At 41.2% G+C, this 16,642-nt stretch overlaps 1 protein-coding gene across 1 annotated transcript in view; it reads left to right on the plus strand.

Annotated features, from left to right (window-relative positions):
* The first annotated feature begins 3,066 nt into the window (after window positions 1-3,066).
* The window catches only part of LOC111868783 (chordin-like protein 2), a 57,774-nt gene continuing 44,198 nt past the window's right edge, over window positions 3,067-16,642 (plus strand). The window contains exons 1-2 of the mRNA XM_033753158.1: window positions 3,067-3,074; window positions 7,273-7,340. Of these exons, the coding sequence (XP_033609049.1) occupies window positions 7,274-7,340 (67 nt within the window). The 5' untranslated portion in view covers window positions 3,067-3,074; window position 7,273. The remainder of the gene's footprint in view (window positions 3,075-7,272; window positions 7,341-16,642) is intronic.

Genomic DNA, 16,642 nt, shown 5'->3' on the forward strand with positions numbered 1-16,642 from the left:
TTTGCGAGAGGATAATCCGTCGTCCAAGGAGTCCTACCGACTGGACGCGTATATAGGAGTAAGAAACTGAAAAAGCGACCAAGGTCCAACAGAGGACAGTGGAGCCATAGATAGATAGTTTCCCTCCCCTCAGTTGCTTCAATTTATTTTTAATTTTCAAAGGATAATTTACTAGTAAAAATAAATAAGAGGAAAAATGCTCTAAGTAATTAAGCAGCACATAAAGAGTAAGAACAATTATTCTATCCAGGAAGTAAAGAGGTCATTACTTTTTTTTACTGTTAATGGAGTGGGACTAAGTCCCTTGTACTGCGGCCACTTCTGGCCTATTGTACCAGCCCCAGATGATAGGTGAGGGTGATTGTGGAGCAATTGGTGGAATGAAGATTGGCAGGGGGAACCGAAGTACTCGGAGAAAACCTGCCCCGGCGCCACTTTATCCACCACAAATCCCACTTGCTCAGACCCGGGATCGAACGCGGGCCGCTGCGGTGGGAAGCCGGCGACTAACCGCTTGAGCTATGGCGCGAACCTAGTCATTACGCTAAAATTGGTTGCGCCATACTTTATTTAATAATGTACGTCCACAATAGAGGGCATTCGGTGTCGCCTGGGCTGAGACGAAACAGATGGAGAGGACGCAATCCTGGTGTGAGGTAGTGTCAAGGCTGTTGTCTGGGAACACTGAGTGGGTCAACTGAAAGTCGCAATCTCATCCGTAATGAGACTATCTCTGTAACAGAGTCAGACATGTAACGGCTGAGATACCCTAATTATCATTACGAATTCGGGCAGATTTTAATTAAACTGCATAAATGCATTGCTTTCGTACGCGCCCTTTACACAAACAGAATGAAATAAAAGTATAGTCAGAAGGTACTGCTTCTCTGTATGTTGCATATCCGGATCTTAATGAAATCTAACAGGCGGAACCGGGTTATGAGGCGAATCCGTTCCTTTTTCGAATCGGCCCGGTGAATCATCTTCACAGGAATCCCAAACTATTTACTTAAATATAAGCGTCATTAAGATCTGCGCAATTTTTAGGGTGCTGATCATGGAACGAAATGCAAATAACGTAGAGATACAGGGTTTTCGGAATTTGTCCATCGTCCGGCTTCTAAATAACTAAGAAAAAACACAGCGTTTCGGAAACTGGATCTGTTTCCGTCCTCAGGAGAGGGAAGACACCTACTCTGTTGGGTCCCTTAGAAAGAGCTAGCCTCAATCACAATCTTAGTTACTTAGAATGCGGACGATGGACAAAGTCCGAAAACCAGTATCTCTGTGTGTTACACACCATCGTCAGAACCCTATAGTATCTACAAATAACGTAGTTTTCCGCTACTTAATGTGGTATCTGCAGCGTGACTCGTTTTACAACAAAGCCCTTACATCTGCAATAAATGAAAGCATATCCAATATGTAGGGTAGGGGTATCCCTGTAACAGGCTGCGGGGCCCGTAGGGTCGTGAGACGTCGAGACTCCCACATTTTCTACACAATCGGCTCATAGAGGGCAGTGTCCAATATGTAGGCTGCGCAAAATCGCAAAGAACGCGTTTGCAGCTCATCTTCCGGCTCATGTTTCTCAGAGGCTTATCAAAACGACGCGATGTACGTCGGCAGCTGGGCCAGATAATGCTGACTGCTGCTGGGTGAGCTGACGTTCATCAGAAGCGCGAGCAACGGTAGCACGGTTCAATGCAAGACACGGTAATGATGAAATACATAACAACATGGCGCTGTCCCTGAACCTATGTACACTTTTCTGCTTGAAATATCACATGAAGATATATACCATAAATATATCCACACATTTTGTGTGATTGATATGTAGCCCATTTCCCTCACTTCGAAATAATGAAAGGAGGCTTCTGAGATCACTTTGCTGCCTGTGTGTCTCCACAAAGCTTGAAAGCCAGAATAGTGGAGACAGAAGAGATTACTGTTGCTAGGCAACGGCTCAATAAACGCATTCCCACTGCAATGAATACATGAGCAAGGAAAGTAGGTGATTAGTTCTTCCAAGAACTTCCTATTAAACATGGTGATATGAAGGGAGAGGAACATTTCTAAGGGATTCGTTCACAAGTTACATGTCAAACAAACTTTGACGTATATCCGTGTAAAGTATGGTTGCAAACAGTGCACTAAATTATATAAGTATGACCTGATAATCTTTATCAGGGATCGCCAACCGGATGCCAGCGAGAACCCTATCGCTCCCGGACGGTTTTAGGTGCCTGTGAAAATTATGAAATATTAATAATAATTTTTTAACTACTCGCTGATAATCGCATAGGGCATTGTGGTTCTTACTCAGCGCACCGACAGTTTGTTCATTGTCAGAGCGTTAACTGGGTTCCGATGTAAACATTTTCTGCGACATTATTTAATATTTCAACAAGATCTAAAAGTTTGTGACGATTTTATGTTAATATAATTATTAAACTTTTGGGAATTATCCATTGTCCTGTTTATTTGAAAACAACGTTTCGGAGTAGGCTTTTACCTGAGTACGGAAAGAGTTCAGTCTCCGAAACGCACAGGACGATGGATAATATTCGAAAAGTTAATAGTTGTATTTATTATTTGTTAAGAATTTATTTATGGGACAGTTTGTGCCAGAAATGTTTTGATAAAAACAAGGAGTAGAAAGTTGTTTCATATCAAGCTACAGTGGAACCCCAATTATCCGATCGCCCTTCGGTTCAGTTTAAATTGGATATTGTATTTCAATTTGCCATATCCGCAGGGTAGTTACCCACTGTGAAATATTTCTCATAGTTTCCTTTCGTTTAAGAGACATTGGCGATTAATAATTATTCCGTCATGTTCCAAAACGAAGGCTTAGGGAGAAATTGAACGTTTAAATAAGTGTCAGGATCTGTCTTTCTCAAAAGAATCAGTCACTTAGAATTTAAGCAGCTCCGATAATTCGTACAACCTTACTTTGTGCGGCGTCAGGACGCTCATGCGCTGAGCAACAGGTTCGGTGCCGTATGTGTATAAATACGACGCTCTACCAGCGCACAGAGCATACGGGCGGCGTCCGTTCGACTTGCAATCAGGTAAGATTTATCAGTAACCCTGTTACCATAGATTCGTAGTTGCAGGCTCATTACCTTCTTGCTGTGGTAACTGAAGCACTTCAAATTCATTATATTAGTGACAATGCTATTAAACTCACGCTGTTGCTATAGCAAAGTGGTAGTAACTTTGTTACTTTATTGTTATGGTAACCTGAAGTACTTTTAATGCAGTGGCTTGGTGATAATGGCACACTCAAAATGTTGCTATAGCAAAATAGCAGGGAATTTGTTATTCTGTTCCTATGGTAACCTAAATTAATTCAAATGCATTGTGACAAATTTAGACGCTATGTATTCTCCATACTAATAGCGTCGTTAAATAACCAACTTAAAAACTGACGATAACATCATTATATTCACGCTTTTGTTAGAACAACATAGCAACTTTCTTACACTGTTACTATAGTAATCTAAAGTACTTCTAGCCCAGTGTGTAAGTCATAATCTTGTTACATCAGGTAATTGTACTGCTCTTGCATTGCTACACTATTGCCTAATGTCCGTTCGTTAGAAATGCGCCATTTCTCCTCCTCTGTAATTTGTGTCGCTTATGTAACGCTGCCCTCAGCTTTTGTCAATTTATACGCATGCGTATCTAACTCTTTATAGTTAATTTCTGATTGTTTATAATTATATTTGTTTGGTATCCTTAAATACTTTAATTTCATGTTATCATATAAACTGCATTTGTAAATATTATATAATTCAATTGAAAGATCTGGTTAAAAATTACGCAATTTCAAGAAATCCAAAAATTGTTGTCACTGTTTGAAGTTAGAAGACGTAATGGGCATCCGATCAACCAGAGAATTTCTGAAAGCATTTTATTACAATTTTATAAATAATTCAATTCCTTAATTGTGTAATTTCGGAAATACAAAAGCCGTAACTCCGACTTAAAATGTTTGTAGTATTTATTATAAAATACTCTGAACGAGACGTATTAAGTGGCCTAAAAGGTAAAAGTAAAGCTACCCCTGTAACAGGTCTCGGAGACCCATAGGGTTGTGAGACGTCGAGGCTCCCACACTTTCTCCAGACAATTGGCTCATAGGTGGCGGTAAGGTTGTCAGCCTTACGCACCGGCCACCCTTTAAACCCCAGGAAGATTCCTGGTACTCATTTCTGTCAGAGACTGAGTCGACTCCAGGGCCATAGCGCGGCTGGAAGGATTAGGTAAATTGAAAAAAATCCACCTCAGCGGGACTCGATTCCGCGACCTTCCGGCTTGTAGCGTAGTGTCTCAACCAACTACGCTACCGCGTATGCCTCTTAAGTGGTGTAACACATTCAAATAAACTGCTTGAGATGCTTTAAGTCAGTCGCACCGGACATAATGCCAATTCACACTGCTCACAGCACCACCCATCAATTTGTGATTTAGAACTTTGACCTCGCAGGTACACGCTTATTTCACACAAATTTGACAAAGCAGAGCTATGTCCTTTTTGCACCAAACTCTCATATTTGACTCTCAAATTAATAGCCTATATTGAGTCAATCACTACGGCGAACTGCTCAGCACGCTGCCGTGTAAAACTCGGCAGCTTCAAGGAAAAATCAGGTCTGTGAACAATTCAAGATCCTAATTGGTTAAATTTCTTGAAATAAAATAATAATTATACGTAGTACCGCAGGTCACTTGAAGCACTTTGAGCTTCCAAAAATTGTACTTTGAAATTTCGGTTGGTTCTTACCGAGTTTAATACGTCTGAACTTTATTCAGAAGGTGTCCTGTTCGAATCTTGGACGGGACAACAAATAACCTGAGTTTTTCATAGTTTTCCTCAGTTACAATTACCAATTTCTTCTCTAATCATCCTACAATTCTAGCTAGTGACATTAGTGACAATACATGACAAATAAATAAATTGCATTAATTAAGGGTGCTGTATCGACCACAGATGTACACAGTGCGGAAAGTACTAAGAGAAAACTAGAATGCTGAATGCTTAAAAAATTTGGAACAATGCGTTCGTGGGGTACTTGAAGATATAACCTTGTTATTCGAGAGAAGATTCTGGAGAAGTACGAATTACTGAATCAGAGCAACCGGTATCCCTGCCAAGTTTCGAACTGGAACCGTCCAGATTCGTGCTATCAATAGACCTGTCTATAACTTGTGTCACTTCCTGCACTAATGCCGCTACTCTGCACGATCCTACATCAATTCAAACCATTTTCTACCGTGAAGATGGGGCCACCGCTTTTCTTCCGAAACCTAAGTACAATTCTATCAGACTACTGACTTCGCGTTGAACAAGATAGCAATTTCCATGTTTATTTAACATAATCTTCCTATTTTCTTTGATCCTCTAATTAGAGGTTCTCCAGAAATCTCGACTAATCAGGAAGCTCTGAGGTTCATCTCATGCATATGATTTTCTTTCCTTTGTAGATTGTTTCGTAAGATCGTAAATACAGCTATTGCCTTTTCGGATATACTATAAATTATTTATATTATACAGCTTCAAATATCTTAATGATACCTCACAGTCTGTCTACATTTTAATACCATTCTGCCATGGGGGCATAGGTCTCCCAAATGATTTTTACTTGATGTTTTCTGACCAAAATGTTATGCGGAGTCCTCATGTCGACGTGTCCTTCTCATTTAATGCTCCTTGACTTAACTGGCTTGGAAAGACCCAAACATTCTCACAGAAAGAGTAGGCAATAAACATAAATTAAACACATTACAAAAAGAAACATAAACGTCCACGAGATAACAGGTAGCAGTGGCATCTATGAACACAACATGTAAATATTATACGACCATGTCTCTGTTTCTAGAATTAAGTGCTGGTGATCCCTGTGCACCAGATGCAGTCATCATGACTAGGTCAATAGCACTTCGTCCGTGAAGACGAGCTGCAAGGCAGGCATTTCCCCCTACACTTTCACATTTGCTTCATAAATCAATAGTGACAGTAATGGACATCACTTCTTGTAGTCTGCTGTAATGGTTTGTGATGCTGTATTGGCACACGGGTGCAATATAACCAAAGGAATTAGTGTGGCGTCAATAAACAAGTTATGAGAGCTTCAACTTCCAACAGTAAATGGTGGAAAGTTAGAGAACGCCGTGCCCTTTAGATTACTTCTCCACCTTCTTAGTTGCGTGGGACAGCCTGCCACTCAGGCGCCTGAGAGTACACTTTACCGATAAGTTCACAAAGACCGGATCTTCATAAGAGTTCTGAACAAATTTGCAATAACCTGTTAAAGGAAACTCAGTAACATTTACCAGAATTATAAGTAATGGCCTGTGTTCCTTGCAGTTCTTCGACTGGTCGATTATGTGAACACGAAATATTATGAAGAGCCTTCCTTCAAATGTTCACACACATGGATCCTAGAGCGAAACATCTTCGTGCATAATGTTTGCATACTTTCACCAGAAGAGATTCCACAGCCTGAATACAACATTAAACATGTTAGAGGGTTCACACTGTCGTTATAATTGATAATGAAAGAAAAACAAACAGAGTTTGTAAGATCTGAGGTTTCCACAGCGGGGGGGTATGAAGATTTCTATCTTCTGGGGTATAACGCAGTGGATTCCGTTGGAAGTTAACAGATATTTCAGAGGAACATGTCACCTACATCTTCAGGTTCGAAAACTAAGCCAAGCAAGAAACCAACGTGAAGCAGGTAGCAAGCAGAAACTACTTCACGCTGGTTTCTTGCTTGGTTTATTATTCGACCCTGTAGATGGAGGCGACATATCCCTCCGAAACGTCCCCTGTCTCTAAGGCGTTATTCCTCCTTCGAAGAACCCCTACCAACTGTGCAAAAAATCAAGAAAATGAAAAAGTGGTCAAGTTCCAACAAAAAGCTGTAGAGCAATAGACAAATAGATAAGGATTTATTTCCTAAGAGACAGAAACCTTCATACAGAATTGCAGAATCTGAGTAAGAGAAATAAATCATTTTAACTGTAGGCTTACTGATTCCTTATTTATCACTTTTGAACAGAAAGCTAAATATAATTTTTGCATGGCCTCCATGTTCTACAAAAACAAAAAGCTTTAAGAAACGCTAAATTTAAGGACCCTACATTCAGTGGAGCCATTTCAAATCCCAGCAGTCATTTCATATGGGCACAATCTTAAGAGTGATGCCATTTCGTACTGTTTTATATGTGTACTTTTCTAACAACTGAATTTTCCTACAGAATGTTGCAGTTACCAAACCGACGGTTGCAGACGGCTCTGGTGTTACTGGTCGCCATTCAAATGCTTGGTGAGTTCATATAACGTCACCATTAATTCGCTTTGCTACTTCTCAACCAACCGGTCACGGTGGCAGCGCGGTCTAAGGCATAAACTCTCTTCGCTCTCTCGAACATTGGGATCTCATGTTTGAATCCAACTCAAGGCATGGATGTCTATATTTTGTGCGTTTATTCTATGTTTGTGTTGTTCTGTGTGTAGGTAGCGGCCTTGCGACAGGATAATACGTCCTCCAAGGAGTCCTGCCGACTGTATATAGGAGTAAGAAACTGAAAAAGCGACCAAGGTCCAACAGAGGACAGTGGAGCCATAGACAGATATACTTGTCAACCAATAGGCTTATTAAGGAAATGTAATTCCATATTATTATTACTGTTATTACTATTATTATGATTCTCTTGTTGGGCCTTGGCCGATTTTCAGTTTCTTGATCCCATACACAGTCGGTAGAACTCCTTCGACGGGAGATCAGCTCGTCGCAAGGACTCTCCCTGCATACAGAACAACACAAACAAAGAATAAACGCACAAAATACAGACATCTATGCCTTGATTGGGATTCGAAACCACGAATTCAGTGTTCGAGCGAGTGAAGACAATTCATGCCTTAAACAGCTCGCCCACTGTGATCGGCTGTAATTATTAGCAGACTATGTTTTTCCCCAGGACTGCATATAAAGCGGCATTTTAATAAAACCTAGGTCCAAACTGAATCAAGCTCAATTTGATAGATAAATTTCCTAACAGCTTTTTCATCTAGGGTACAACTTTTCATACCGGGGCTGAGAACATGTAGACAACAGTTAACTAACTTCATACAGATGAGTCCTTGAGAAGTCGCCAGCCGCTCAGCTACTCAAGAATTTCCCTGCATTTTATGGATCCGAAATTTCATTACCTTGTTCACAAGAGCTCTCCACTGGTCCCAACCTGACCCAGACTAATCCAGTCCATACCACACCAACCCATTTCTCTAACATCTATTTTTATATATCCTCCACAGACAGGTGTTTGCATGTAATGCTAAGTTTTTATGTTTCCTTGCCCACATTAACCTGAAGGAATAGGACACTTTACAGGAAGCACGTTCTTGAGACTTCAAGATTCACCTACTGATTGATTGACTGAGCGGTCTAACGGCCAGCTGGCTTATCGATGACTTACTGGAAACTTATTTTTGGAACTGAACGTTATATTTTGAGAGTCCTTAAAATAATATTGGTAATTATCTGAGCCTACCAATATGAAGTCCGTTATGGCGATTGTGCATAATATAAGCATTGATTTTGGCATCATGTTTTGTTTTATATGTATAATTCTTACAGTACCATAAACGTAACAACCGTCTAGTAATCATGTTGTATATTCTTACCTACTACATGTTTCGACCCTATTTCTGGCACATCTTCTGGTGCTATACACATTTACATCTGGTATTCATTTTCACCAATCTCTATTTGGTGTTTGTTTATTTTTAATGCTTCATGCATGATTTTCACAAGAGACGCACGTTATATCAGAAGATAAGGTGTGACAATTGAGATGATTGATTTTTAAATTTGTATACAATCTGACGATGGCCGGGAAATAGAGTCGAAACATGGAATGTTCAGAATAAACATTCTTTATACTAGATAGTTGTGTTGATGGCACTGTAGGAATTGTAATGGTAAAGTTGTCCCTGTGCTTAACTAATTATGCACTACGCCATGAAGGCGTATGGGGAAATGGATGTATAGATCCATATTTCCTTGACCTCGACACTTGCTGGAAGCGAGCGGTCAGCTTCGAGCCTCTGCCGCTTTAACACCTTGGAAAGAGCCTCCCGTGCCCATTGGATAGGAGGTTGGGTGGATCCTTGGACGTGGAGAAGAGAAAATTCTTGACCCTACCGGGACTCGAACTCCGACCCCTCGGTCGTCCATCACGTCGCCAGTCGCTATGCCGACTACTCTATCCCGATTCCTCTACGTATATGCATAGTAAATAGTAGAAAAATGCTTGAATTTTCTGTGTTTAGTTCCGTTGCTTAAATTTTGAAAATACTTCATGTGCTTAATATGACTAAACACTCTCGCTTCTTCTGCCTTAACAATTAATTCAGAAGTAGTGAGCATTTTCCAAACGAGCTATCATTCCTTGCACAGGCGCTCTACGCTTCACAAATCCTCAGGCAATACAACAAGCCGCAGACATAATATCATAACCCTGAGCTGCGTTCGAAGTTGCGGTCTGAGACAGTCCTCGTCCACCAGAATCGTTTAGTGGTCACTCAACTTTTTAACCCCACATTTTTATATGCCGTCAAATTGTAGGATGGTAATGGATAACAAATTTGGAAGTACAGTAAGTGGTCGTGGGATATTTTAAGGTAATTTTTTTTATTGCTAGTGGAGTGGGACTAAGTCCCTTCTACTGCGGCCATTTCTGGCCTACTGTACCCGCCCCAGATGATAGGTGAGGGTGATTGTGGAGCAATTGGTGGAATGAGACTGGCAGGGAAAACCGAAGTACTCGGAGAAAAACCTGCCCCATCGCCACTTTGTCCACCACAAATCCCACTCGACCAGACCCGGGATCGAACCCGGGCCGCCGCAGTGAGAAGCCAGCGAATAACCGCTTGAGCTATGGCGCGGCCAATTTTAAGGTGATACTCAATATTATCTTCAGGGATTGAGGAAAAAACAGATAATCCAAATCAGGGCTGCAGGAAGCCACGGAAAGATTCCAGCCTGGAACCTCTTCCAGTACCATCAATAATAAACGTTAAAAAGAAAAAGAAAACTAAACTGTCTAGTCTGAACTTCGAACAGATCAATTAAAGTTAATAATAATAATAATAATAATAATAATAATTAATATAACTAATTTAATAATGATTCATGATTTCCCGTAAGGTGTACATAATGCCTTAGGAGAAGATCGTTTTACTCTGCCTGTTATGTCCGTGCATCAGTAATCTTCTGAAAAATATTCAACGGATTTCTATTAAATTTTGTATCGATGGCCTATTTTATAAGTTGTGAGACCAACTACGTTCTCAGTCGCATGGATCCAGAATAACTAAAGTCGAAGAGTCACCATTTTCCATAGTGAGCAGGGCTTGTGCTGACTGTATTCGGACCGCAATTAAATTACCACGAACTTATAGTATTTAACCATTCAACACAAAATTTCTTCGTAATTTTTAAAGAGTTTCTGCTGGAACTTGATTAGGCTTAATCGCCCAAGAGCAGTTTAATATCGAAACCTCATCTCTGATAATTGCCTTTTGGAAGACTGCTATTGTAACCTGGCTTCAAATGAGCGTCTTCAGGTGAGTTACTATTGAAAACCCAGCTCTGGTAATCGCCTGTTGGAGGTTAATATTTAAAACTGGTATCTATCAACTGCCTTAAGATGTGTTACTACTGAAGGTTCACTTCTGATATTCGCCTGCTGAAGACTTTTTGTGCCTGCTGAAATCTGGCTTTTCGTAATCGCCTCCTGCAAGGTAATTTTTTAAACATGACGTTTTGAAATCGCCTTCGGCTGGGTTACTATTAAGACCTGGCATCTGATGCTTGCCTTAGGATAAGTTACTATTGAAAGCTCATCTATGATGTTCTTCTGTTGAAAGCTCATTAAATTTATTGAAATCTGGCCTGTGATAATCGCCTTTTAGATGGTTACTGTTGAAATACGGCCTTGGTAATCTCCTTCGGGTTGTTTTTTACTTAGACAAGTTCCATAATCTTCCTTACGCGGAAGAATATTATCTTCTGATATATAACATGCCATACGGTCTAAGCCGTGTACTGTCTTTGGCGGTCCGAACACAGGAATCTTGGATTTGAATCCCACGCAGTGCAAGAACATACAGTATGTCCGCCTTCTCTCTGTGTTGTCCTGTGTCAGTTGGCCTTGAGATGATCCAATTCCGCTTCAACGGAGGCGTACAAAACGCCTAAAATATTCATTGGTATGGGACACGCGGTAACGTAGGTGGTTGAGGCATTATGTTACAAGGTTTAAGGGTCGCGGGTTCGAGTCCCGATGAGGTGGAGTTTTCAATTTCCCTAATTTTTTCCGGCCGCACTATGGCCCTGAGTCGCCTCACTCTAACAGAAATGAGTACAAGGAATATTCTTGGTGGTGCGTAAACCTGACAACCTCACCGCCATCTGTGAGCCGATTGTCTAAATAATGTGAAAGCCTCGATGTGACACATCCTTATGGGCCCCCACGGCCTTCTACAGGGATATCTTTATTTTTTGTACAAATTAATTCATAATTGGATCTGATTTCAGGGTCTAATACGTAAAAGCTGAAAAACGTTGTACGTTATCTATCGGTAGATTGCAGCTATATATACTGAGGTAACAGTTTATTTCTGAAAGACTGGAGAAAATGTATATAATTATTATATTAAATATACATGAGTAGAAAATATTTGATTAGGAAAATTTATTCTGTCACCGTTTTCGAAACTTCTAATTAATCGCCACTCATAAGTATTCAGACGCATGCGACGCTTTACAACCTGTTCAGTCGATACAGAGATGATAAATAGCCTAAGGAATCATATAACAGTGCAAACGTCAATTTTTATCTGAATGCATGTTATTTGCTGAAGAAAGAAAACAAAAGGATGCTTGCCCAGTGCACGTGCTTCTACTATACGCAGCCATTTAACTTTATTGCGAACTGATCGATTGATTTACAGCTGTGGTTTCAAAATACCACGACTTGGCAATCACTTTCCTCTTGCGAGAATACATGCCTTATGCTTTCCTTTCTCACTTTCCAAACACTCATACAATTCGTCTCTTAGTCACGTGTTTAACAAATCATTTCTCTTTCCATCATTTGAGGGCGCTATTTCAAGTGTAGAGACTATGTAGCCTCGAAAAGGTCAGTGACTGCGGAATATGAATTGCAGAGTACATGAAGAAGCCTGTTGTGGCCCATTTTATGCACTATCGCAGCATTTTTCTGGAAGAACTTATTGAAATCAAGGAAATACTGCCACCTGTTAGTAGCTATACACGAGGTTCGGACTGGTAATTAGATTCATTCAAATCTTATAAATCGTAACTACAAGTAAACCTAACATTATCTCTAACCCATTTGCTTTACAATTCACTGTAGAAAACATTATTTTTCTCAGTTTATTCTCACTAATCGTTGTCTGGCAACGGTTCCAAACAATAGAGATCTCTCAGCTTCCGTGTTCAGCGGCTCCTGTTCTCGGTGGCTGGCGACTCCTAACTGCTAACCCATGACGACTACGCTCTCACATTCTCAATTGAAGAGTCATGATTACTTTACGGCTAGCGTTTCACAGACAATGAGTTCCTCCAGGCGCGAAGCATCGTGTCGTCTACGACCAGTTCTTTTTTCAATTGAAACTTTACGGTCATAGTCCTTATGTAACGTCCTCTCTGATGAAAGAATTGGTTTGTCTCTTATGAATATGCTTATACATATCTCACATATAGAAAGTTTACGAAAATTCTTCCTTTTACAAAATATACAAATTCCATGTGAGTCCTGGCTTTGCAAAGCAGGTCATGCCATTCTTACTTATTTATGCTACAACGGCAAATTAGTCACTTGAACGGTCGTAAGCTTGACCACCGCCACGTTCAAGTCTCTTATACGAATGTTCTACGCCTGGCTTCGCATTGTCCTATGCTGCGAGTATGTTCATTCTCGTGATTTTCTCATTGCCTGCATAATTCTGTTATGTAATCTTATACGGAAGGTTGAAAGCCGTGTGCAAATCGCAGACCGGTGCGCACCGTGGAAAATTTCCAGTGGTGCGGAGAATCTTGTTTTGAAGGTGCTGCAATTTTAAGAGCTGGGTGTAGCAAATTTCCTGACCAGGCAAGCGAAAATCATTACTAATCTAATCAGTGCTTTACGGAATAGCTGTTACTCGAGCCTAGGTTCGAAAACGATGTGTCTCGAACAATGCAACAGGTACGCCAACCACTCGATCGCGACGTTTCGGTCGAAACTAACATGTCAGAAGTGACATCAGAAGAGGCTTCAAGAAAGAGATGATTATAATAGAAAACTGCAAACTTCTGCTGGATGCGATCAAGAGACGTAACATAATTCAAAACAACGAAGACCAAATCAGGTAAAGGTCTAAATAACATAAAATATAATAATATAGATTCAGGAGGTGAGAAGATGAAGGTTGTACTGAGAAATAAACTAAACAATTTAATACAATAAGAAAATATACACGGAAATGAAATTTAGAATTAAGAAATTCCCCTATGTTTTTAATACGTCGGTATGGGTTATAGACGATTGAAAAGGTTTATACTTGTAGATGAGTATGCTAGTTTTCATTGAGACTTGCATGATTATAATTTCACCAATATTGAGTTATGTACAAATATCTTATAAAATCAGCACTAGACTACAGCAAAAAATTTGATGGTACAGTACATTGTTATATCATCTAAAAAAAGGTAGATGATGATGATGATAATATCACTTGAATGAGTGACTATAGATGGAGTTTGGATTGGTAATTGGATTTAATTAACTCTTATACAATGTAAGTATAAATAACTATAGCGCTAACGCTAATTCACACACTCTGCAGTTCCCTACAGCACGTACGAAGTCTTCTCAGTCTGCTGTATCTCCACCGGTCATCGCCTGATAACGGTTTCCAACGCCGTAGCTTCCTAAGCTTCCGTGTTCACGTCTTTACCGGACGGTGAATGTCTCACAACTAACTCTTACTTTTCAAACTTCCGTCTTAAGACTCTCTCGTAATTGCAGCTTCTCCTCTTTATATAGCCTCGGCACGAACAGCACAGAAAACACCTGTCCAACAGTTCTTCTATTGTTGAGTCAAGTAGCTATTCCACAGACCGCGTAGAGAACACAGCTTCCCAGTTATTACGTTGTCGCCTGTTATGAATTTTTTGCCTAACAACGAGTGTGTTTTTAGAGCCGCTCCCTAGCAACGGATGTCTCTGCTTGCTTCGCAGTTCTTGTTTTGAGCAAACATGCAATAATAACAATAATAAAAATATCCATCGTCCTGTTCTCTAAAATATCGTCTTCTTTGTATTTCAAAACACAACGTTTCGAAGACTGGATTATCTCCGTCCTGTTTACATTTCAAAACACAATATTTCGGAGACAGAATCCGGCCTCCGAAACGTTGTGTTTTGAAATGTGAACAGGACTGTTTTTATATAAAGACAGAACGATGCATAATGTCTAGAAACATTATGTGTGTACTAATGTATCATCGTCACAAACTTTTAGATCTTATTTATTGTAGCAATTACGTTAATAACGATGACAATAACTGCTCACTGCTTATTACTTTCCCAGGCTTTACGAACTTGAAGCAGGATTATAATGGGATGTGCGGTAGAATAACAGCAGGGTCCACAAGACTGTCTTGAAGTAGTAGCTGTTCTACACGAATAGAAAAGAAAGTCTGACAAGTAAAGAAATAGTTTGTTGATGGTTCTTCATTTAATGTAGCTTTCGAGTGGGGAGGGGGGGGTCCTGTTTTAAATGACGGGAAAATTATCCTCAGATTAAAACTTCCGGCACTGACAAGGTTCCCTATCGGAAATAAAATCAGTGCGGGCGGGGGGAGCTACTCTACAATTAACAATAAACGTTTCGCCCAACTTTTTCATACAAAAGGACTACTGGCGGCTGTCCTGAAACTGCAACCCCCCCTCCCCCGCAAATCCCAGACCCCCTTCTTTATTCCCAAGAAACAGAGTTTCTACTTCAGAACTGCGTATATCTTCCCCCTTCTCGGGTCGCCTGATGCAAACAAAAAGACTAATAAGCTTGTTGTGTGAACTGGCTGACTGACTACGTGAAATTCTCTATGTTAACTGATGTCACTGGCCGTCCTGCTCCTTAACTTGCAAACTTGCTACAGATCCAGAGGTCCGGGTTCGATTCCCGGCGCTACCAGATTTTTTCGGAGAAGTAGTGGGTCTGGAATGGGGTCCACTCAGCCTCGTGATGATAATCGAGGAGCTATTTCAAGGAAATAGCGGCTCCGGTCTATAAAACCGAAATTAACGACCGTGGGGATTCGCTGCGCTGACCACGCGACACCCTCTATCCGCAAAAGTTGGCACTAACTTCGCCGACTAGCGGCGGTCGCTCGGTCGGTATAGTTCGCTTGCGGACTAAAATTACGGAGTTTGTTTGATCCTAGTGTTCGAGCAGGCGAAGACGGTTCGTGCCTTAGACCGCGCGGCCACTGCGATCGGCGGCGCACGAATCAGGAAATGCGAATCAGCAATCTGGCGGTCACGTGAAATACAGTTAATGTTAACATGACAAGTGATATATACATTCCGATACTTGTTTAAATATTAGAACCTACATGATGTAATCCGCCGAATGTCAAAGTCACAAAGCGACTGACGGCCAGTCAGTCAGTAAGTCTTGGTGTCGTAGGCCGCGCCATAGCTCAAGCGGTTAGTCGCTGGCTTCACACCGAGGCGGCCCGGGTTCGATCCCTGGTCTGGTCAAGTGGGATTTTTGGTGGACAAAGTGGCGCTGGGGCATGTTTTCTCCGAGCACTTCGGTTTCCCCTGCCAATCTTCATTCCACCAATTGCTCCACAATCACCCTCACCTATCATCTGGGGCTGGTACAATAGGCCAGAAGTGGCCGCAGTACAAGGGACTTAGTCCCACACCCCTAGCAATAAAAAAATCTTGGTGTCGAGCACCCTCCTGGGGCTCATGACCAGATATTTATTATTGTTTGATAGTTACGATCTTGTTCTTCTGGGGCGCCCTCTCTGACGAGAGGACGGGTCTGTCTTGTGTAATGCTGCTGGTCCTTGCCAGCGAAGTCTTTCTCGGGTCCGAGTCCCTTGGGACTCCTGTCGAATGTCTTATTACACTGTGCTTATATCGCATACATTTCATGCCGTACTTGGTTCTTTCTTCACTACATAAACAGTAACAGAAGTCAGTAGGAGGCTACGCAGTGTACTGTGGGGGGAGGGATGGATATGGCTGAGAACCGCTCGGTCCTAGATGCTTCTCGTATATGTATTTGTAGGCACATGTTCCCGTGACGTAATCATCAGCAAATATCTCACGCAATCATATGCACTTATGGTATAGAGTACTGCACTGCCTCAGCGGCTTCCGTAGTCTAGAGGTAACGTTCCCACCTCATGACTCGTAGTACGCGGGTTCAAATACCCGGCGGAGGTCGTCGAATTTTTAAGGGCGGAAAAATTCAGGGAACAAGTCCTCCGGGAGGGACTTTAAGCCGTGGGTCCCGTGTCGTAGCTTTACGGCAC

This window comes from Cryptotermes secundus, unplaced genomic scaffold (genome assembly GCF_002891405.2).
Source record: "Cryptotermes secundus unplaced genomic scaffold, Csec_1.0 scaffold174, whole genome shotgun sequence".
Taxonomy (NCBI): Eukaryota; Metazoa; Arthropoda; class Insecta; order Blattodea; family Kalotermitidae; genus Cryptotermes; species Cryptotermes secundus.